At 38.7% G+C, this 24,185-nt stretch overlaps 1 protein-coding gene and 1 long non-coding RNA gene across 7 annotated transcripts in view; one reads left to right on the forward strand and one right to left on the reverse strand.

Moving 5' to 3' along the window:
* LOC137655644 (uncharacterized) overlaps nucleotides 1-24,185 on the forward strand; it is a 582,773-nt gene that overhangs the window by 558,317 nt on the left and 271 nt on the right. For all 6 annotated transcript variants that reach the window (XM_068389594.1, XM_068389619.1, XM_068389601.1 and 3 more), the window contains 10 exons: nucleotides 2,191-2,291; nucleotides 3,955-4,071; nucleotides 4,278-4,590; nucleotides 5,063-5,218; nucleotides 5,464-5,559; nucleotides 5,809-5,938; nucleotides 6,238-6,404; nucleotides 20,010-20,117; nucleotides 20,293-20,457; nucleotides 20,907-24,185. The exon at nucleotides 20,907-24,185 is cut by the window's right edge and continues 271 nt beyond it. In XM_068389594.1, coding sequence (XP_068245695.1) covers nucleotides 2,191-2,291; nucleotides 3,955-4,071; nucleotides 4,278-4,590; nucleotides 5,063-5,218; nucleotides 5,464-5,559; nucleotides 5,809-5,938; nucleotides 6,238-6,404; nucleotides 20,010-20,117; nucleotides 20,293-20,457; nucleotides 20,907-23,387 — 3,834 coding nt within the window. In that variant the 3' untranslated portion in view covers nucleotides 23,388-24,185. The remainder of the gene's footprint in view (nucleotides 1-2,190; nucleotides 2,292-3,954; nucleotides 4,072-4,277; nucleotides 4,591-5,062; nucleotides 5,219-5,463; nucleotides 5,560-5,808; nucleotides 5,939-6,237; nucleotides 6,405-20,009; nucleotides 20,118-20,292; nucleotides 20,458-20,906) is intronic.
* Nucleotides 6,167-24,185, reverse strand: part of LOC137655673 (uncharacterized) — an 82,622-nt gene continuing 64,603 nt past the window's right edge. Inside the window, exons 2-3 of the long non-coding RNA XR_011046851.1 lie at nucleotides 19,995-20,134; nucleotides 6,167-6,299 (exon numbers count right to left, since the gene is read on the reverse strand). This is a non-coding gene — a long non-coding RNA (uncharacterized lncRNA). The remainder of the gene's footprint in view (nucleotides 6,300-19,994; nucleotides 20,135-24,185) is intronic.

Below are 24,185 nucleotides of genomic sequence, written 5' to 3' on the forward strand. Positions count from 1 at the left end.
TAGGTTTGGTCATACTGTTATATTTCATTTTACGGTTTGATCAATTTTCCTCATATTTACACATCAGTTATGTTTGTTTCATTCATATTCCGCGTGAGATTGATCATTCATATCATATTTTTTCGAGTACCTGTTCCCACACATTCACTGATGCGCGTTTAACTTTGTCTTCATATCAGCAGATTCTTGTACCCTCTTTGCCGCTATCTTTCCGATTCCTTATATGTCTTAATCTTTTAATCAGTTATGGCCCTCTTCTGTTCTGGCTAAAACCCTTGGTTTTCATCTACCGCAGCCATTTTATCCACCGAACACTACTTTGTTCCCACATTGAAAATTTCTTTAAAGTACAGTAGTGTCAAATTTACGTTTGTGTATCACTGACGTTCGGCATGATCTCTTGGTCGTAGACTTTAGTTTTAGAAATTTCATCTCATATTTTCTTGGCCATGGCTTGTAGATAAAGAAAGCGTACGTGTTTATATAATTACACGAACAAAATTGTGGCTAATTCGTAATGCCTCAGTCCGAGTCAATCTTTATGGAGGAAAATGTTTGCTAGATCATTATTTAAAAAAGAAATCGTGAGTCAATCGTTCCTATTAGCTTCTAACAGGGTTTTGTCTGGGATAATGTAAACCTGTAAGCTACGAGTAGGACGTCAAACATTTTCACAATGGCCATTTCCAAAATGTGTCGGCTTCACCGAAACTTTTAAAAGACCTTTTCATTGTTTGTTTGTCCAATGTATAGTAATCTCATTGCCAACAAATACCTTGGGCTTTATATGTACATGATGTCGGCCGTTCACGGGCTATCACACCGGCCTGCATTTCCAGAACTTGCTAATTCAATGTATAACAAACCACGCACTTGCGTGCAAACACATACATATGTTACACACACACACATATATATATATATATATATAATATATATATATATATATATATATATATATATATATATATATATATATATATATAATTTATTTATAAAGCATTTGTAATGACAAAGGGAAATAACCCGATCTTTGACCACCCACTAAACACAGTCGTAATGTGACGCCACCCGCATCCTGGATCCAGAAAACCATCTCAAATCCTACATCCCACCCACATTCAGACAGACATTATCTTCTCCCTCTGCTTTGCACAGAAAGAAAACAAAAACAAATTCGTGTTGAAAGTAATGATAATATCCATTTTTTTTTAATAAGAAAATTTGGTCGAAAGAATTTCAGATGTTTTTATATAATTTCAAGAAAATGCAGAAATTATGAACATCACTGCGAAAAACACATTGGAATTTTGGGGGGAGGAAAGATTTATAGTATATTCTTTTATGTCTATACAAACGCACATACATACTTTACAGCATGTGGGGCCTTCTTCTGAACCACACAAAAGCAGGCTTGTTATATATATGAGAATTTCTATCTAGAAAGAAACGAAGCCTGTGGTGTCTGTGGAGGCCTAAAATTCCTTGCCATGTCTAAGGTGGTCCACAGTTTTAGACACTAGTAGCCGATAGGGTTATCAGATTGACGATTTACTGTCTACCTTCGCACCTACCGCAGGTTCCTGGTTGGTCGTAGTGCCAATCTTCCGTGTTCTAACACGATTAAAAGAAGTTTTCTCAGGTTTTTTTCGATATACAGTTCTGTTTATATTCGTGTAATACACCTATATACAAATTTTCCTGGTTTGATAAATGTCCCCGAGAAAGCATGTTAAAGTGTTTTGATTTTTTATAAATTTCTATTAGCACCACTGTCTAGCTCTAGTGTATTCGAACTCACTACAATTTCCCTTTATGATTATGTAGATTTTTAGTATTTCGATAGTATTCCTTTTAATTAATATTTTCAAAATTAACTGATACTATGTGATTATAGTAGCAGCGCATCATATGCGTCCCAATCCTCCCTCTGTATATGAAAATCATTTAGATAAACTGGTATAAAACACGCTGTGATTTAAATACATAAAAGGTTATGTTTAATCTTTAACCTCGAATATTGAAAGTTTGTTTTTATAGAAATGTTGTTAACAAGTGTTTCCCCCCGTTTGTTACAGTCTGATATCATACCATTCATTTACAAAATACTGCTAATAGTGGTATCTCATTTATACCCAATAGTACCATTTTATAATTTTTATTAATTTTCGATCCTTTTTTATTCTTCAGGGTTACCTTGAATATTGGAGGCGTCATCCGGAGTCTGGCATAGCCCATAGCCAAGCCGAAGATCTTTTCTCAAATATTGAACAAATATACACCTTTAACAGGTAAGTTACCTTTAAAATTCTCATATTCGTTCATATTTAGGGAATATGTTGACGCATGTTCCATGTATGTGTGGTTATTGGTGATGTTTTGTTTTTATGATCATTTCATCAGACAGCGACGTTGTGGTTTTTGCTTTATCTCATCAGGTGATTGGTTAATTTTGTACTCGTCAACAACAAAGAATAAGTTAACAAATGACTCAATAGCTTTGAATAAAAATAATTAAAAGCCATGTGAATTTTTATAAAGCATGAGTTGCGTCTATTTATGAAGTACTGTCTATGGGTCACCATAAACTTATTAAGGAATATACGACAGAACATTAATGATCTTAAAATTTTATGTTTTTCATTCATTACTTCCCGGGAATATAGGTTTTTCCTTTCCTAATCCTAGCACTTGTAACAACTTGCTTTTCCAACTAGGATTGTAATTTAGCTATATAGTAATAATAAAAACGCTAAAATTTTCAATCATGTATGATCGTGTATTTTTACTTATTCTGAATGGTAAAAATCATAATTTCTTGAGAAACTTTCTTTTTCGTCCGTATAATTTCAAATAACTTTTCGTTAACAATGAAGTTTGTTTTCTTTCCTGATGGGTTTCCACAGATGTGTTTTCACACTTTATCCTGTGTGAAGTATATCAAGTAATTAACTCTTTAGTTTATTTCAGGCTAAATACTTGTTGTAGGGCTAATAATAATGTTTGTATATATTGAACTCAGTCAAAATTATAGAAACATAAATATAAATAAATGTTTTAAAATTGTATTTACTGTAAATCCCATTTTTCTGATTTTTTTCTGATTTTAAATTACTTTATTCAATTGCATAAAACTTACTTGTTCATCTAATTCATTGTTTAATCCTCTTATTGCATTTTGAAAATTTAAATTAAACTCAGCCTTGGATTATATCTTTTTCATCACTTATATTTCTTTGAATATCCAATTTGAATATAATTAGTTCTGGAAAGATCAACGCCGTAGCTAATATGAAATTTTCGAAAGTGAAAGTTTGTGATAGGGAGCATATTTGGCTTACATTCAGAATAGAAAGTTGCAGAAAATCTATATAATAAAATCGTTTTAACTTTAAACATACTTGAATTTCTTTTATTTACTTGGACATATTAAATTAGTAGTTTGAAAGTACTGCACAATATTCTTCAAGTATTTGGAGAATCATATGGGGGTAGTCTGTGACAACTGTTAAATCCACACCAGTCTTCAACTTCTTGAGACTTTATATCATCAGTCCTTCTTATGTCAAATGGCATCTTATTATACAATCTTAGTACATATATTTTGAAAGCTCTAGAGCCCACAGTCTAGTTGCATCTTACCTCTGATAACTTAAAAGCATCTGTAATTAGGCTCGTGTTGGCATGATTTGTTGGCTCTATATGTTGGAAATTTGTTACATACTTTGGACATTTGGTTCTAATAACTTGACGAGTCACTGAACATATTTTTAAAAAAAAATATTCTAGCTTTAATAGACAGCCAGTGTAGCTCAATCAGTACAGAGGTAATCATATCTAGGTGTGCAATACGAGTATGAACGTTTGGATGCTATGTAAGCTACATGTGTTCTATTAAACATCATTTCAGCATTGTTTGCATATTCCACAGATTAATTTATTAATTTTTTTCAGAGCTTTTCTCTCAGAACTGGAAGCATGTGGAGTCGATCCAGTAGCTGTCGCCCGATGTTTCGTCAGGAACAACAGTGGTTTTGCCATTTACACCCAATACTGCACCAACTACCCAAGGTAGGGCTTATTTCCATAGCATTTTAAGGGGGTAGGTATAATGGGCATCTTTTTTCTGGGTTTGAAGTGTAGGGGAATGACTGCTTGACATCATTTGATTAATATTAGATAATTGGTTTTAGCACTACACATTTTATAAACCTGGTTCACTATTTGATGCTTGGCCTAGATGCCCTTACTATTAAAAATTTTCTGTGACTTTTCAGAACGGTGAGCGTCCTGACAGAATTAATGCGTGGCGAAGCCTCCGTCAGGGCATTCAGGGAACGTCAGTTAGCACTGAGCCACACTCTTCCCTTAGGTTCATATCTCTTGAAGCCAGTGCAGCGGATACTCAAATACCACCTTCTCCTGGGAAACATTGTCAAACACTTTGAAAAGGACTGCAGTGGGTATTCTGAGATATGGAATGCCCTTTCAGCTATGACAGGAATGGCTCATCATATTAATGACATGAAGAGGAAACATGAACACGCTGTTAGGGTTCAGGAAATCCAGTCTCTCCTCTACGGGTGGCAGGTTAGCAAACTTGAAAACATACAGAAAGTTGCCATTTATAAGGTGACGTAGATTTGTAGAGTTGTTGTGGTGGAATTCTTACAACAATTGAATTCAATTAAAATTAAGAGGTACATTTACATATGTTTGGGGCTACTGGAATATCTATTTTTTAAGATTTAAAGAGTGCTCTTTTTATTTTATAAAATAAGCAATTATTAGTATTTTGAGCTGATAAATATTACAGTCATTGGGCGTTTCAACACAGCAATTAATCAACACAGCAATTAATTTCATTTAAATTATTAAACTTTTATACTGTATTCTTGTTAAATAACCAGTTCTAAACCGCAAGTCAATTCTCCCAATTTTACAATCTTAAAGATCTTTCTTACATAATACTTTTCTTTTTTTTTCACAGCAAAGCATAATCATGTTTTTGATTAAAGGCAGGTGAATGAATAATTAATTTCTCTTAATTTTGTACTTACAGTTTGAAGACTTGACCACTTATGGAGAGCTTGCTGCCGAAGGGACTTTTAGGATGTGTGGTGCTAAGGGTGTTAGACACATCTTCCTATTTGAGAAAATGATCCTCATTGCAAAAAAGAAAGAAGAAAATACTCTTATGTATAAAGCACATATTCTTGTAAGTTTTTTAACATTTACCTGATTTATTTATATTCATTAGTACATTGTAAAATTTATGTCAATTTAATGCCTAAACATTTACACTGTTACCTTTGTTGTTAGAAATTGTTGTTCACCTTTCAGGCTATGTAACTTCTAAAACTAATGTAGATATGATCAAGTGATGTAACCAGGTTGGATTTGAGACCGAGGCACTGTGGGTACAGAATCATTCTTAAATCTTTTAATTTAATTCACTTACAGTGTTCCAATCTGATGTTGATTGAATCAGTCCCTGGAGAACCTTTAAGCTTCCACATAATTCCTTTTGATAACCCAAGAATGCAGTACACATTGGAGGTACGTTTGCTGTAATTATGTTATTATGTTAGGTATAATAATAATACTTTATAATATACAGTATAATATTTACCGTTCTTAGGTTTTCCATGAGTATAGGCCTACTATAATTATTGTATAGTTTGCCAACTTGATGTCAAAATGAATAGAATTCAAGTATATCACAAGCTTTAGAGGTAATGTAGTTGGGCATTTCATCAAATGGCCTTTAATTTTATATGCTGTACTTATTTTATATATTTCTACTAGGCACGTAACCTGGAGCAGAAACGAGAGTGGACACTCCAGTTAAAGAGAGTCATTCTAGAGAATTATAGTGCCAATATTCCAGCTCATGCACGTCAGTTGGTAATGGAACTTGGACAAAGTAAACCTGAAGGTAATACCACTGCAAGTTGCTCTAAGATGATAATTATAATGCTTTTTGTTAGTCCTTAAGGTAATTAGAGCCACAAGAAAATATGACAACTGTGTAGGATACAGATTGATGTAATTGCCTTTTAAGAATTCCCCCATGTGTAATTGAGACGAACTTGGAGAAATAACTTTTGTGTAAATTGGCTAACTTTTGTGTAAATTGGCTAAATCTTCAGGATGTCTAAGAGCAAAAACATGGTTGTAGCTGAATTTTATTAAAGTTTTTAAAAACCCTTACAATCTGTACTTTTTCTTTGGTAGATCTTCTTATGTCTGAAAGCCGTAGCAGTGGTCGGCGTGCTGCACATCATGCTCCCGAGTACCTTGAGAGGAGAAAAGCACATGACAGACGCAGAGCATCAGAGGGTGGCCTCAATACTAGACTAAGATTAAGACGTTCTAGTCGGACAAGAAAGGAGAAAGAAGAGGTAAGAGGGTTTTAATTCATTGGTATACTACTAAAGTTTAGATATATATTACCCTGATATATTTTGGCGCTGATTTACAAGTCTCAGGTGCCTTTCCAGATACATTAGGCAAAATTCAGGTCTTGCCTGTATCATACAAACAAGGGGAAAAGTAAAATTATCCTTAAAAATCTAGCAATATTTATTACCATATGTGATCCATGATTAATGTTTTAGAAACATGATTGTCAGTATAAAATGGTATCCTTTATCTCGTGGGAAATTTCCCTATACCCGGAGAATTGAGACCATCCAAGGTTTGGCTCTAAGGATCTCCCATCTCTGCCCCCTGCGCTTCCTTTTTTTCTTCTTTTTATAAAGACAGAAGTTTTACTAGTGGCTAAGTTATCTTATTTCTCACAAGTTAGCAAGAAGAGGTACTTTTGCACTTGGAGTATTGGTACTGTTTCTCCATTAGGTAAATGTATTTGTGGTAGTTCTATACCACCCAATTACAATAACTCCCATATTATTTAAAACTTACGAGAACATTATGGCAAAACATCTAAATATGCTAAGGGTAATCTATTTCCTAGTTAGCAGCTTGGCTTTCACAGAGGACTCTTATAATTTCCAATGTTGTACAGAAATCCCTTGATTGTGGTCGGGAAGTTCATATGACTGGCCTTGATTTAAGTGCGTGGACATCTTAATCATGAGACCCTTATTTTCAAACTTGGAGATGGGAATACTGTAGTTGATTTTTTTCTCAGCATCATTATTGAATTTTCAATTGATAAAGTAGTAGTTGATAGGCACCCAGTGACTGTAGGAATGTAATGTGATCTTGGACCATTCCCTTTCATATAATACATGCATATGTGGGTTGGACTAGAAAACGAGCTTACTGTATTTTATTTGCCTATGATGCTACTCTTTTCATCAATTCCATCTCCTGAATGTAGATGAATCTCTTAGGAGATATAACTAACATTAGTGCCCAGAGCAAATTAATGGGGATTGAATCCCAATGAAATTAAAAGTATGATTGTAGGTAGGTCATGGTCAGTTGCTCCTCAACATCCAGATCTTTGCGTAAACAATGTTTTATGTAAAATTCTAGATGAGATTCTTGATTGCAAATTTACTTTTGAGAAGCCTATTTGGTCTGTATCTTCTTCAGTTGCATAGAAAAGGTATTATAGAGAAAGTCTCTTAGATTTTCAGTCCTGAGGAATGTTTAAATTCTTTCATTTTGCATTGATGGATTATGTGTTGATAACTAGAAGAATGTTTGGAAGATTGAAAGACGTGCACGTGTTTAGGGGTATGGTGGAAGGAAAATTGGTTGTAGCAAAAGAGTGGGGGAATAGAGTAGGTGGATGTAAAAGGGAGCTAGTGAGGGTTGAAGAGCTAATAAAACCTGGGGTAAAAAGTAAATATCAGGAAAGGTTGAAAATGGCATATGACGAGGTGAGAGTAAGAGAAACTGGTAATTTAGAGGAGGAGTGGAAGTTAGCAAAAGAAAATTTTGTTGGGATTGCAAGTGATGTATGTGGCAAGAAGGTTGTTGGAGGCAGCATGAGGAAGGGCAGTGAATGGTGGAATGAAGGAGTGAAGGTAAAAGTGGAAGAGAAAAAGAGGGCTTTTGAAGAATGGCTGCAGAGTAATAGTATAGAGAAGTATGAAAAATATAGAGAGAAAAAGGTGGAAGTAAAGCGCAAGGTACGTGAGGCAAAGAGGGCAGCTGATCTTAGGTGGGGTCAGGGACTGGGTCAGTCATATGAAGAGAATAAGAAGTAGTTTTGGAAAGAAGTGAAGAGAGTAAGAAAGGCCGGCACAAGAATTGAAGAGACAGTGAAAGATGGAAATGGAAGGTTGTTAAAAGGAGAGGAGGCAAGGAAAAGGTGGGCGGAATATTTTGGAAGTTTGCTGAATGTTGAGGATGATAGGGAGGCAGAGATAATTGCTGTTCCAGGTGTTGAGGTGCCAGTGATGGGAGATGAGAATGAGAGAGAGATTACAATAGAGGAAGTGAGGAGAGCACTAGATGAAACGAGAGTAGGAAAAGCATCTGGTATGGATGGTGTGAAAGCTGAGATGTTGAAGGAAGGGGGTGTGACTGTAATTGAATGGTTGGTGAGATTGTTTAATGTGTGTTTTGTGTTGTCAATGGTACCAGTAGATTGGGTCTGTGCATGTATTGTACCACTATATAAGGGTAAGGGAGATGTGCATGAGTGTTGTAATTCAAGAGGTATTAGTTTGTTGAGTGTAGTTGGAAAAGTGTATGGTAGAGTACTGATTAATAGGATTAAGGATAAAACAGATAATGCAATCTGGGAAGTACAGGGGGGTTTTAGAAGAGGTAGGGGTTGTATGAATCAGATTTTTACAGTTAGGCAGATATGCGAGAAATATTTAGCAAAAGGTAAGGAGGTGTATGTTGCGTTTATGGATCTGGAGAAAGCATATGATAGAGTTGATAGGGAAGCAATGTGGAATGTGATGAGGTTATATGGAGTTGGTGGAAGGTTGTTGCAAGCAGTGAAAAGTTTCTACGAAGGTAGTAAAGCATGTGTTAGAATAGGAAATGAAGTGAGCGATTGGTTTCCGGTGAGAGTGGGGCTGAGACAGGGATGTGTGATGTCGCCGTGGTTGTTTAACTTGTATGTTGATGGAGTGGTGAGAGAGGTGAATGCTCGAGTGCTTGGACGAGGATTAAAACTGGTAGACGAGAATGATCATGAATGGGAGGTAAATCAGTTGTTGTTTGCGGATGATACTGTACTGGTAGCAGACACAGAAGAGAAGCTTGACCGACTAGTGACAGAATTTGGAAGGGTGTGTGAGAGAAGGAAGTTGAGAGTTAATGTGGGTAAGAGTAAGGTTATGAGATGTACGAGAAGGGAAGGTGGTGCAAGGTTGAATGTCATGTTGAATGGAGAGTTACTTGAGGAGGTGGATCAGTTTAAGTACTTGGGGTCTGTTGTTGCAGCAAATGGTGGAGTGGAAGCAGATGTACGTCAGAGAGTGAATGAAGGTTGCAAAGTGTTGGGGGCAGTTAAGGGAGTAGTAAAAAATAGAGGGTTGGGCATGAATGTAAGGAGAGTTCTATATGAGAAAGTGATTGTACCAACTGTGATGTATGGATCGGAGTTGTGGGGAATGAAAGTGATGGAGAGACAGAAATTGAATGTGTTTGAGATGAAGTGTCTGAGGAGTATGACTGGTGTATCTCGAGTAGATAGGGTCAGGAACGAGGTGGTGAGGGTGAGAACGGGTGTGAGAAATGAGTTAGCGGCTAGAGTGGATATGAATGTGTTGAGGTGGTTTAGCCATGTTGAAAGAATGGAGAATGGCTGTCTGCTAAAGAAGGTGATGAATGCAAGAGTTGATGGGAGAAGTACAAGAGGAAGGCCAAGGTTTGGGTGGATGGATGGTGTGAAGAAAGCTCTGGGTGATAGGAGGATAGATGTAAGAGAGGCAAGAGAGCGTGCTAGAAATAGGAATGAATGGCGAGCGATTGTGACGCAGTTCCGGTAGGCCCTGCTGCTTCCTCCGGTGCCTTAGATGACCGCGGAGGTAGCAGCAGTAGGGGACTCAGCAGTATGAAGCTTCATCTGTGGTGGAAATGTGGGAGGTTGGGCTGTGGCACCCTAGCAGTACCAGCTAAACTCGGCTGAGTCCCTGGTTAGGCTGGAGGAACATAGAGAGTAGAGGTCCCCTTTTTTGTTTTGTTCTTGTTGATGTCGGCTACCCCCCAAAATTGGGGGAAGTGCCTTTGGTATATGGATGGATGGATGGATTTTATCTTGCTTTTGACACTGAAGAAGTTAAGTCTAAGCAACCTCCAATCTATGCGGGAGCTAACATATCAAAATTTTTGCATAGACATCCAGAGAGCTGTCTGGAGAGAATTTTGTTCAAGAACTTAGAATGATGTGATCCTTCCAATTTTGAAGTTCCTTCAGGAAAGAAACCTCTTCTCTCTATAGTCCAATTGGGGTCCCCTCAATGTGGTGGCGGATGCCTTTTCTAGGCAGATGGCCTTCGACATGAGTGGATCTTAAACCAGAGCTCCTAAGACAAGACCTTCAAAATTGATCTCAGGACTTCTATGTAGCTCTGATTGCCTATTCTTGTGCATTGCAAGAGATTCCTTGTACCTAGACTATTTCCCGAAAAGAGCTTCCACAAAAGGTAATTTTATTTAAAAGTTATTGCCTTGCGAGCTAGAGTTCCTCACTCTCACTCACAACTTTTCTGATACTGAGTGGGTCTTCTTTTTCAATTCAAGTATGAAAAGGCTATTTCATCGGCAGTATCCTCTCTCTATTTCAGCTTCACAGCCATTTTGTGATAATCACTACCAGTTTTCTACCCTGCAGTTCTTTTGGCATACTGTAGTTCTATGTTTTCACTGGATAGTTTGTTTCAAAACACCCAGACCAGTAAGTCCCTTTCTAGAAGAGATATTCATTGTCTTATAAATTTCCTCATCAAGAAGTTAGATCCTTACTCCATTCCAAAAACACATGATGCAAGAAAAACGGCCATCTTTCTCTGCTTCTTTTGTGAATGCTGTAATGCAGTATCAGGGTATCCAGCTCCTTATGGTTTAGTCTTGGTATAGGGTGTTTATGAAACACTACCAGAAACAAGTCCAAGTAGCTCGATTTGATTGTGGTACCTAGAGAGGAAAGTCAGGCTGAGGTGGGGGATCCTTAACCGGGTCCCTCATTTCAATAACCCACAATGAATGTACATACTTGTTTGTAAAAAAAAAAAAAAAAAAAAAAAAGTATCTTGATTCCTGCCGCCTACTTTCGTTTGTTAATTTGAATACTGTACTATCCATATGTTAACAGTACAGTATTGTTACACTGGATAATTTGACAAGTCATTTTCTTTACCACTGCTGTTAACGTGGTTAAAGTTATCTGCAACATAATAAATAGATTAATTTGAACATTTCACTTTTAAACATTAAAATTTATTTATTTATAGTTATTTTCCAAATTGCCAAAACCAAGTTTTCATATTCCCAAAAAGGCGATCTCACTCCCCCAGTAGAACCCTTGACACATTTGAGGAGGAATATATAGGCAAGTGTTAAGACAAAGAAATTGAAGTCCAGACATGAATTATAAAATGAGGAATCTGTATTTTAATTTTCAATTGTTGATATTCTGTGATTACATAAAATTGAAACATTAAAATGACAAATTCGGAGATAATTTGCATTTTTCCCTAATACAAACCTGTAGCAATTTATATTGGATATTACCTTGGCGAAAGCTGGGGTAGGTATGGGGTGGTTGGGGGGGTACCTAACCACCTATATCTACTCATGGTTCAATGAACCACGTCACTTTTTGCTTGCAGGTAGGACTTACTGGGGGACGGGTGATGGCAGACCAATTTATATAAATAGCTACAGTTTTGTATTAATTATGGAAAAATACAAATTATCTACGAATTTATCATTTGTTCCCATACTAAGAAACCTTCCGCTTTTTATATTGGATGACTCGCTCTTAGGAGGGTGGTAAGTCCAACTACTGGCTTAGTCACTGACCCTGGAAACCTTACACCTTGCATATCAATACAAGCGAATATGACAGCCAGCTTTGCGTACCCATGGTGCTGTTCCTCAAAGGAGGGGAAGATGATGAAAGTAAAAGAGCCAGGTATACTTTCATTCATCCTAGTCCTGTCATGGGTAGCCAATGCCATCAACCTTCTGCTACTTGTCCAACAAGGAGCCCAAGGTATTATTAAACCACTTATTGTGTCACCACCACAGGAGTGATAGAGAAAACGTATTGGGTCTTCTGTGGGTCACGTCTTGTAGGTAGGGCTAGGTGAAGCTTAGACACGTATCCACCCTATCAATGGCACGGTTTGTGTCACAAAGGAGCTGCTTGAAACGGTGTGGACAGATTCTGTGACTGGTATAGGGCCTGCGTCCCCATCACAGACGAGATCCTTACAACCTGCTCTGACCTTCCTAGGGTTAGCGAGGTGTGCTGAACCTAAGGCGCGAACTCATTCCTTGTTTCCTGAGGTATGGCCTCAATGTAATCACTTGGGTGAAAAAGAAAAACAATGACAAGTATCTGACCCAGTGTGCTATACCCTTGGTACTAGGTAATAGCCCTCCTCGAAGTAAGTCCTCAAGTACAGTACAGTAATTACCTGTGTTACAGCCAGTTGGAGGGCTTGAACCTGAGGTTCAAACTGCCCGGAACCAAATAGGACTTTACTTGGTTACTCGTAGTGAGCGAGAGATGTTGAGGGAGTCCCATAGGGTACGTCTCTTTTTGGGTCGAGTGTCTCACTGGGAAAGACCTGTCTTCGGGATCAGGGGAAGAAATGCAGTTTAGCCACCCGTCCTGTAGAAGGCTGTATTACCCCACTACAGGTAATCAGTTCAAACTCTATGGATAGCAATGATTGGAGGATGCTCGATGAACGAGCAAAGGTCTTCCATTGCCTTAGCCTAAGAACATGATTCCCTTCGTTGGCAATTTTTGAGTGCATGACTAGAATAGCACTCTTGAGAAGAGGAAAAAACAGACTTCATTTGACTATCTAGTCGTAAAAGAAGTCCGTAATGGGTTCTCCAGAGTCGTAGACTTGGCACTGTATGTGACCTGTCTACGAGGTTAAGCCGAAGCTCTAGTTGAGTCCCTTAAGGGGGCCAGCCGGCTAATGCCGATATTTAATGACAGGAGTTTGACATTCATACCACTTAATAAGATGACTCAGGACATCTACAAACTGCATAGGATTTTTGCCTCTCACCTTCAGTTTTGCAATGCCAGGCGGATTTATCCTGAAAATTAGTGTTTTTTAAAATTTATCTCATCCCTTGATAAATTTTCTTTGTATTTTTACAAAGACAATATTAATAAATCGTAATTTAATCATGAATGAAGATCCTTTTGCTCAATATCTTGCCTCACAGGTGCCAAAAGAAGCAAAGCGGCCGCTCCCCTATCCACAACGCACTCTCTCTCTCTGGACTACCGATATTACCCTCTTCTGAACTCTTGATAGAGCAAATTTTCTTCTTCTTTATGTTAGCAAGATGTTGAAATTATCTTTTCTCTTTGAAATGATAAAATTCTGAGTGAACGTCAGAGGGCATTCAGTTTTTCTTTGTATTTTTACAGACAAAAATGATAAATCCTGATTATTATGAATTTTATGTTCCTTTATGGATATTAATAAATGAAAACAAAGTTATTTATAATCTACTCATAAACAAAGATCCTTTTACTCAATATCTTACTGCTTTTGCTCGTATCAGCCAAGGCCGTCACTTCTCCATCCACACAAATCTCTTTGCTTGTATCAGGCAAGGCCGTCGCTTCTCCATCCACACAAATCTCTTTCTACACTACTGATATTACCCTCTTCTGAACTCTAAAAGTGAATTTTCTTCTTCCTTATGTTAGTTAGCAAGATGTTGATTGTCTTTTCCTCTTTGAAATAAATTCTTGCCAAAAATGAGAAAATCAAACTTAAAAATTAGTGAATGTCAGAGGTCAAACTCAGGCATGTACTCTCTCAGGTTTGCGGTGGGACTGAAGGGCAAAGTGTGTAATTTACCATCTGTGACTCATAGGCCTTATACAGATGCCATTGTTTACCATTTCTTTCACATTAAAACATAATAATTATCAAAATTGACGATAACAGAAGAAATACTGCATTTTCTTGTAGGGAACAATGTTTATGGTTTATCGAGTTACTTTTACACCCAGTGAAAGTAGAAAGGGTAATTGTTTACAACACCACGCTCTCCATTTACTCCAAAATAATGCAATCTTGCAGTTCTCATCTTCTTACACAGTAATTAGGTGGTTGTTTAAATTCTGGGAAAGCAATAATTAGCAAGATATGTTGAGGAAGGGGGAAGGTGTTATAAAAAGGAAATAGCTCGGTTTCCTCACTAAACGACTTGGAACTGACATGAAAACATGGTCAACCAAACAGAATTCGTGATGCCAGCGTACATAAACATTAGTTCGTGATGCCAGCGTACATTTGATATACTGTATATTCAAAATGTACTTAATTAAAAATGGATTAATTACTCTATTTGTAAATTGCATATTTTAATTAAGTACATTTTGAATATACAGTATATCAAATGTACGCTGGCATCACAAACTTCTGGTTATGTACACTGGCATCACGAATTCTGTTTGGTTGACTATGTTGACATGTCAGTTCCAAGTCGTTTAGTGAGGAAACCGAGCTATTTTCTTTTTATAACCTCTTTTCCCTTCCTCAACATATCTTGCTAATTATTGCTTTACCAGAATTTAAATAACCACCTAATTACTGTGCAAGAAGATGAGAACTGCAGGATTGCATTATTTTGGAGTAAATGGAGAACGTGGTGTTGTAAACAATTACCGTAAAAAGAATCTTGACAAAATATTCTGTATACGCATTCTCCATTGCCATACAAAGCTCAGTGAATTTTTTCTTCCTATGCCTCCATATATTGGCATTCTGGCCGGCCCACTTAATGAGACAAGTCCAATTTAAGTGGGGAAAAGCCATTTATTCGTTTCCCAAGAAAATTGTTCACTAAAGGAAATCAAACAGGAGACAGCAGTCTTCTTGTAAACAAGAAGACCACTGCTTGTCATCAATATTCATTACGCTTCCCGAAGGAATACTCCTGCAGAAGGGGTGGAGTCTATAAAATCCAAACCCGTGGACAGGATATCTGAAAGGCGAGACCACATAGGAGCAGAAAGTGTTTTCCGGTGAATGAGCATCCGGCGAATCACTGTCCTTCCCCCCGGCACTTTTCCGAAGAAAGAAGGTGCCTACTAGAGGATTAAGACACGGTATCATTCGTGTTCTGATCATAGTCCTAAGGACATATGGTCCTGTTTGTGGCCTCCCCCCCCTTTTTTCTTTGATGCCTTAATAGGCAGTGTCAAATCCAGAAGAACGAGGAGATCTACTCTTGGGAGATATTCTCCTCGAACAGTCTTTTAACTAGGACTGTTACATGCTTAGATCTTGTAGAGGACCAAGAGAAGGACAATTCCTAGTGCCGAGGGCCTGGAACCCGGCTAGTTGTTCAGAGGTCGCACTCGATGTGGACTAATGCGGTCTTGTCGGACCTGCATAAATTACTACAAGGTAATGACACAGTCTATGGATATCCTTATAGGATAGCCCTTCGAGTAATTCCTTTGATTACTCAAATTATAGATCGATGTAAATGCAAGGAGATGTCTCGCAGGAGTTCGAGACTTTAAAATTAGTCAGTAGGCCGAGGTTTTTCAGACGAAGGCCGATCCCATATGGGAAGCTAACTGGTTGATTGCAAAACCTTCCTTCACATGAAAGGTTTGAAGGTTAAGCTTGTCTCACGAGGAGAGACTGAAGATAAACTTCTAACCGACGAAGCATGGCTATATTCCAGCGTCCCCCATCTTCCTATGAGATCGGATGTTACAAACATGAGGAAGAAGATAAAGATGGCTTACCATTTCCTAGAGGAAGATTGAAGATACAAAATAGAATCTTTGTAGCTAAGTCTGGACTCTCTTCTTGGCGAAAAGGCAAGAGCCAATTATTTCGAGCTCGTGGGAGGGTTCTCTTATGAGAAAGGAATATATATGCATTCCCAACACTCCAGCCTAAGGTGGAGCTCCAGTTACGGAATAAAATCATCATCTAACTTCATGATCAACCCTGAGTTTCATGAAGTATACATGAAAGATGTTTCCCTGGAATGGAAGCAGATAGAGGGTGAATGTGTTTCCACTAAGGTCCGAGAGCATAAGGGCCAACAGAGATTGGGAGAACACATTTTCAATATACTCTGTTATTCCTGTCATATCACCCGTCTACGAATAATAGCAAGTAAATGGCTATGGCTGTCGATTAGACAGCACTGAATTCCGTTCTCTACGAGAGAGAATGTTGGTAACCTCAAGAAGTTGTGTCTCCCGCTAGAGGGGGAGAAAAACATTCGAGATCCGATTTGCTTCAGGAGACCGTCTAACGTAGTTCCTATTCAAGCAAACTCATCTCGTGAGCAGCCCCATAATAAACAGGACAACCGGGGAGAAGGTAGCAACCGAAGTGGCAACCAAGTTCCTGTGGCAATTTGTTCGCAAGCCTTCTTGTAGCATGAACAGAAGTCCTGTTTGTGATAAACAAACAGGAACCCAAAGAGCGAGGGGGCACTGAGCCTTGCACTTGCATATTATCCCAGTCGCCGAAGAAGGGTGTATTCTTAGGTTCCCAGAAGGAAAAAACCGTACACTAATTCCATCACCTCTGCAGGGTCTAACAAACTAGAGTAAGCTCAAGAGTGAGGAGAGCCAATCTAGGCAGTCTAGGAAAGAGTGCTCTCTTAAGCAGCTCCCTCTTAGGAAGTGGCTGTCAAACTAGAGGCTTATAATGGAGCAGGCTTATACTATAGTGATCACTAGTCTCCGACTAGTGAACGTCGGGCAGAAAAATGGCCAGCAAGCGAAAACGACGAGCTACCATCGTGTAGGATAACGAAAGACTAGCTGTTGAACATAGAAACAGCTAACAGTGCTATTGATAAGCAACTGGGGATCCTCTAACCCTTGAAAATTTATACGGCGATTGCTAGCCGACAAATCGGAGATCTGGAAAATCCAAGATCTATCAAAGCGGTAGGGATAGTTTCGCCTAAGACTGTGCTCATGGTCATAAGAGCCTCGTTCTAGATCTTGAAATGCCTCGTGTGAGCTCGTGAGAGTCCCGTTTACGAGGGTGAGCGTCTCCCATGTGAGTGCCTCGCACAAGAGCGTGAGCATCTTGCTCTTGAGCATAAGCGCCTTGCACTAGAGCTTCTTGCTTATGAGTACAAGCATCTCGCACAAAAGCACAAGCGTCTCGTACGAGAATGTGAGCATCACACCTAGGAGCGCAAGTGTACTGCACGAGTCTTGCTCGAGAGCGTCCCGCATGAAAGCACAGGCGTTTTGCTTATGGGCGTGAGCATCTAGTTCATGATTGTGATCGCAAGCGATCGTGAGCATCTGTCTTGTGATAGTAAGAGTCAAGAGCTTGTGCGTGACTAGATCATGATCATATGCATCTAGCTCGTGAGCTTTTAGCTTATAATCTTGAGCATTTGGCACCAGCTCGTAGTTAGTGTCTGGGCTGTGCCCATTATTGTGAGCGTCATGCTCATGCTCGCGATCACGAGCATCTAGTTCGTGATTGTGTGTGTCGATCTTGTGATTGAGAGCTTATACCTCTTGATGTGAGCTTTTAGTTCTCGATCGAAAGCGTCTAGCCTGGAATATGGGCTCACCGCTTGTGATCTTGAGCATCTAGCTTGCGATCACAAGCGTAACTCACGATGGCGAGCGTGAGCGTTTCCGACGTGATCACGAGTACTTAGCTCGTGATCATGACCACAAGACACTTGAGATCACTGTCATGAGCATCTTGCTTGTGGATATGAGAGCATGTAACCCATTCTCATCAGCGTGAGCACTTTCGGGAGCATCTCGCTCACAATCACATGAACGTTATTAGACTGGCAGCACAATCATGGTTAAAATCATCTTGCTCCCAACCGTGAGCATGTAATTTTCACTCGTGAGCATGAGCGCAATCGCGAGCATCTAGTTTGCAATCACATGCGTTCTCAAGGGTTGTAGAGATTGACATCACAATCATGGACGCTCGTGAGCATCAGCGCGATTGCGAGCGTCTCGCTCACTCAAGATCACTTGAACGTTCTCAAGGGTTGTAGAAATTGACGTCACAATCATGGTCAGGAAAGTCTTACTCTCGTAACCGAGACTGTAACTCAAGATCGTGAACGTCTCGCTTGCGATCACGAGTGTTTAGCTCATGATCGTGAGTGTCCTCAAGGGTTGAGGAAAGACTATTGTCATAATCGTTGTCACAAGCGTCTCACTTGCAATCGTGAGCGCTAACGTGAAATGAGACCATGATCGTCATGAGCTCGTGAGCGTGAGTGTATAACTCACAATCTTGAGAGTGAGTGCAAACGTGGATGAAGGTTGTGTAAAGACTCCCCCTTTGAAGGGGAATATCTTACACCTGGAGGCAAACCTCCGGGCAGCACTCTTACTCTTCGAGTTCTATCTCAAATGAAGGTTAACAAAGTGTTGTTAGAGAAAAAGCCCAGGCTTAATTCTGAAATGTCCCCGAAGGGATTACCTTAACGGGAATCCTGCTGGAGTAATCCCCCGAAGGAAAAACAGAACAGGAGTTCGTCTTCAAGAAGAAGAACGTCAAGATCTCGATAACCTACGATCCCGTGATGCGTGTCTAACATCTGATTGTCGCAAACGACAATATGACCAACCAGGAAGACGAGGTGATGAGTCTCGCTCGTGCGATCATGGAACAGAATAAATTCTGAACTCATCATTGGATTGTCGCGAACGATATCCTGACCGAGCGGGAAGACAAGGTGATGAGTCTCGCCCTGCGATCATTGAACAGAATAAATTCTGAACTCATCTTTGGATTGTTGCAAACGACATCCTGACCAATCAGGAAGACGAGGTGATGAGTCTTGCCCCTGCAATCATTAAACACAAGGAAAGCCCGTCAATCCAGCGATTGTCGAGCACGCCGTTGGTTGACGATCGTCCTTGATCTCACAATTGTCAACAGGTGGAGCTCCATACGCAGGCTGAAACATTGCCTACAGTATAGGGAGAGAGAAAAATTGTGTAATGTTGGGAGACGACGAGATCAGCAGAAAGTGAGAAGAATCATCGTCAGCAGAAGACGAAGGAAGATCGAACGGGAGGTAGACTTAGTCGGCAGCTAAGATGTCAGCCGCAGCTACAGTCACCGACCTCGCAACCCGATATCATTATGAAACGCTGAGGAAAAAATATAGAGAATTAAAAATTCCTCCCCTCCGAGGAGAGAGAAAAAAAAACTTAAAAGGAATCGTCAGCGCCGAGGAATCCTTCCAATAACACGCAGAACAAACATTGAGTTCCAAAACCGCCACATTACTCTGGAATGGAGCGTCATGTAAAAACTCGAAGTCATATCTGTAAAGAAAAGAATGCGTAAAGTAATAGTTGTAAATGGCTAAGCCTTGAAGGGAGAGAGAGGAGACATCCGCTCTCTACCAGCCAAAAGTAAAAAGGGACCTGATACCTCCAAACCACCCTTTACCTACCCACTATTAGTGGTTAAGTAGGGTTGCCATCTCGCACATAAAATCTAATGGCTGCCTTACAGCTTTCGCCGAAGTAATATCCAATGTAACTAGCGGAAGGTTTGTTAGTATAGTATAGGAACAAACTAAATTTGGACAGGGCTCCAATTCATTTTCAAATACAACTAATCTGGTGGCAGTTGAACTAGGAAGATATTGGAGGGGGTATTCCAGTCTAGCATTTTAATATTTTCCTTTCCAGATGGGAACCTGATTGATACTTGCTGCCAAATGAATACTTTTACTGTTTCTAATTCTGGTCTCATTAATAATGAGCTTTTTTGTTTAGATATTTGGGTGCATTACTGTATACTTAGCACTCAAAACATTAATGTATTATCAGAAACTTAATATCTGATCCATACCTTTATATTACACAGAAGGAATCTAGAAGTCGCAGTGCAAGCCGTACAAGGGAAACAGAAGATGAAGAAATGGATAGAAAGATTTCCACAAACTCTGCTCCATCTTCCAGTGAAAAGTCAAAGGTATCTTCTGTTCTGTTCTGTAAAACACAAATATCAAGATAACTGAATGGCAATTTATAGTTGGGAAATTATTCCAAACACTCTTAATCTTATAGAAAACCTTTCTAATGTTTTTTTTTTTATATAGATAAATGTATGTTGTGTTATATTAAAAGTTATCTTGTATTTTCCACAGCTGAAGATACCATCAATGTGGGGTCGACGTCGTTCAGAGCCTGGCATTGGAAGCAGGGAGAGCTTAAGTGTGACTCTTTCAGCTCCTGAAGATATCAATACTCCTTCTCCTGATACAACTATTGATATTAGCATGAACACTCAAAATGAAGCCATAACACCAGAGGTTAGTAGTGTTTTATATCTGCAATCTTTTTGAAGATATGGCTACTGAAGTCTTTGTTAGCATGTCAATTTTTTATATATCAAATTCTTGAAAGAATGGTGAAAAAAAGTAAAGTTTAACATTCAAAATTTTTTATATTTGACTTCATAATTTAATTAAAATATATTTACTAAAATAGAGAAGAAACTAAGAAAAATTTAAATAAAATAAATAATTTTAGTGATCTCATTCAGTGTAATATAATTTTGAGCTTTTAAGTAGGACTGAAAACATTAAAAATTAGGTGTTATATATAAAAAAATCTTGGTTTTGGAAATTTTTAAAGCCTTTTTTTTTTTTATCTTTGTTCGTGGAAATTTAGTGAGGAAATGTCGGATTTTTGCCTAGGTTTCTCAATCTATTGAGATCTAAGAAGTAGGCGCTCTTTTATCAAAGATTTTTCTCTTCAGATATCAGTTGATGGCCTGTCTGCATCTGAATATGAAAGGGAGGAGGAACCATCTCGTGAGTTTGATGCAGAAAATGGGGAGAATCTAGAAGAAATAGTTAGTAAGATACTTCAACGGGAGTTGCAATTGCAGAAACTTTTGTTAAACAAGCAGCGAAGAAATCTTGTCAGAAAGATCCCTTTCAAGTATGACACATCGGACACCGAGAATGAGGATAGTCCTTGTTGCCGGAATAATGAGTCTTATTTAGGGTCTGACAACCGTAGTACGCGAAGGAATGATGATGTGGGAGACTATGTAGATTTTTACTTTAATGAGGGTCAGTGTACAACTCTCAATGAAAGTGCCAATGCATCAAGTAGTGAATGCCAGTCTTTGTATAGTAGTGCCGTCTCTGTTCATAACCAAATCACAGGTGATTTTCGACCTCTTAATAGTGAAAAACCTAACAAGCCTGTAAGGAGGTCCTCTTCTGATCTTAGTTTTAAGAAGGCTCCAACTGGTAAGAAAAATACAAACTATGACAACTTGATCAATATTTGGAGTACTTTGCGAGGAAAAAGTCCTGAAAAGAAGCATGGTAGTGTAACTCCACAGCCCAAGCATTCCGAAACATCTAGTTTAGAGAAACCACGATTACGGCGAGCACAGTCATTTTCCATTGATAAATGTTTAAATAGCAACAGTGAAAATATTTATGCTTCTCCTGCACAGTTAGTACCTCAGCCAAATACAGCTCCAGTTCAGAGTTCTAAGAAAGAAGACATTTGGGTGAAAGATGAAAATCGGGGGAGTCCAAGAGAAAATCGTGAGCGCCCTGTAACCATAGCAATATACAACTCAAATGAAGTTAGTTTAAGTGCATTAGAACAATATCTTAGTCAACCACGTACATCCGGTCTTACTCCTGAACGTTTTCCATATGATACAGAAGATAACTTTACAGATTATTCCATGACTCCACACATGAGTATGGATAATATTCTGAGTATTCATCCAGAGCATAAAATATATAAGCCATCAAACAACAGAAATACATTGAAGCATGTTTTTAATAAAATTACAAGCCCCAAAAGTAATAAATCAATCTCCGAACCATCAGGGTCAGTCTTTAATTATTCTGTTGAAAGTGAGCTTGACAGAAACATTGCTGATAAAAAGGCTAGCAAGATGGTATACAATATGGCCAGGCAGTGTTCCAAAACACTGAAAGAGCGGATAAAACAGATAAGAGCAGAAGATGGTGATAAAAGTCCAGGTATTAAAAGTGAGAGTCTGTATTCCCTACCAATATACAAACAGGGGAGTTCTAGCATCGGGGCTCGTTTGGCAGGTACGAACGAGCCTTCTGATTATGCGGTTCCGAGGATTAGACCTATGGACCAGAAACCTAAATCAGAACTTCGACCTGACTCGGTTCTGTCCTCTTCCTCTATCCTCACCTCTTCCTCTTCATCCTCATCCTCCTCCAGTCGCGATACTAAGTTCCTGGAAGGCGTTGAAGTCTCCAGTATGGCTAATGTGGAGGAGGAAAATGAGGAAATTCAGGAATCTCCTTCTTTTGAGAGTGATGCTTCAGCAGATAGCTATTATGAACGGTCTTTTGAAGCAATTGAAAATTTGGAAACTGAAATTTTCAGAGACAGTGCCATCTATAGTGATCCAGAGGACCCCGAATCTCCTCCATGTGTGAATCAAGACAGGTCACCCACTAGTCCTAAATCCAGATCATCCCTTTCAAGAAAACCCTCTTCCCGCTCTTCTAAGAATAATCCTGCTTCTGCCAAACTCAGACATATGGAGTCTAATTCAGTATCAAAATCTACTAAGATACCCAATGAAGAAAACTCGTCACCAAAAAGTACAGAATCGAATGGTATATCTCCACAACCTAAGAAGGTCCCTCCTCCCGTTCCAGCTAAACCAGAAAATATAAAATCAAGAAAAAGCCGAGCTTGTGGTTCTCTCATAACGCAACAACTTAAAAATCTAGAAGAGTACTCGAAACCTAATATATCAGAACAAGTTCCTTCATTTGAAGGCATGAGAAGTCTTGAGGAGCGACGTAAAGATCTCAGAGTTCAAATTAATGTAGAGTGTGATAGTGATATACACACAACTGAAGGGGAATTCTCTAATTTTAGACACTCAAGGCTAACTAAATCACCATCTCTCATGACATCACCAGTAATCAAAAACCCCATAACTCTTTCACCTCTTAGCACTCTATCTGTAAATCCATTACCTGTTATAAGATCATCATCTGTCCCACCTCGATTGTCACCACGTCCTTCCCTCACACCTGAATCTGCAAAATCTTCATCATTAGGTGCTTCAAGTCCAGTGGACAGTGAAAGAAACTCCCCTCACCTTTCTGGTGTCAATCCATCCTGTGAAAATGAAGAGGGAGATGAACCAAGAGTAGCAAGAGGATGGGTGAAGCATGTTATAGGAAAACTACAGGCAGAGAGTGATGTTTAGACATCAAAAAGGCACAACTTGCTTCACTATTGTATCCAGGTTCTTTCCAACGTAAACTACAAAGATATCATGACCTGTTGAACTTCGCTGAAAATGGGATGCTTAAGTATGCCAGTCCACATATAAGTGCTTAAACTGTCAAAAGACAAGACCAAAATGGGTAAATTTGCTTTTAATCTTTCAAGTCACATGCATTTCTCCTTTGTAACCCCAACTCAAGGCTAAAATTTAATATTTTTACAAGTTTACATTTAATTTGTTACGCAACTAGTACGTACATTAAAATATGCTTTGAAGTACGGTACTGTATAATACTGATAATCTCAAATGGAATATTTATAATCTTAACAGATTTAATCTTTACACAGTATTCAGTACCTGTTACCTATATTGTTAGTCTGCAGTATTACCAAGTCTCCCAGAGCAGTTCGGTATGGATTATTCTGTGTAATACAATTGAAGCGAGATGATGATTCTCCTTCCAATTCGATTTTCAACACCAAGCTAGTCAAAGACAATCTTATTGCTTAAGTTTGAATACAAGGTCAAAAACTTTCAACATTGGTAAATTTTTTCTATTAATCTTGAATTAGAAGTTTTTGATCTGTATGTATTGTGTTGGTGCTTCTGTATGCATTATTAAATAATAATTTGCATCATTGTTCCATGTGATGGCTCCTTAGTCTTTTAACTCTGAATGTTATTTTTTTTTTTTAACAGAGTTTATGTTCTACTTTATAATCCTTCTGTATTTAATCTGTCACCAAGTGATGTGTTCATTCAATTCAGTGGAGAAAA

The sequence above is a fragment of the Palaemon carinicauda genome, chromosome 1 (assembly GCF_036898095.1).
Source record: "Palaemon carinicauda isolate YSFRI2023 chromosome 1, ASM3689809v2, whole genome shotgun sequence".
Lineage (NCBI taxonomy): Eukaryota > Metazoa > Arthropoda > Malacostraca > Decapoda > Palaemonidae > Palaemon > Palaemon carinicauda.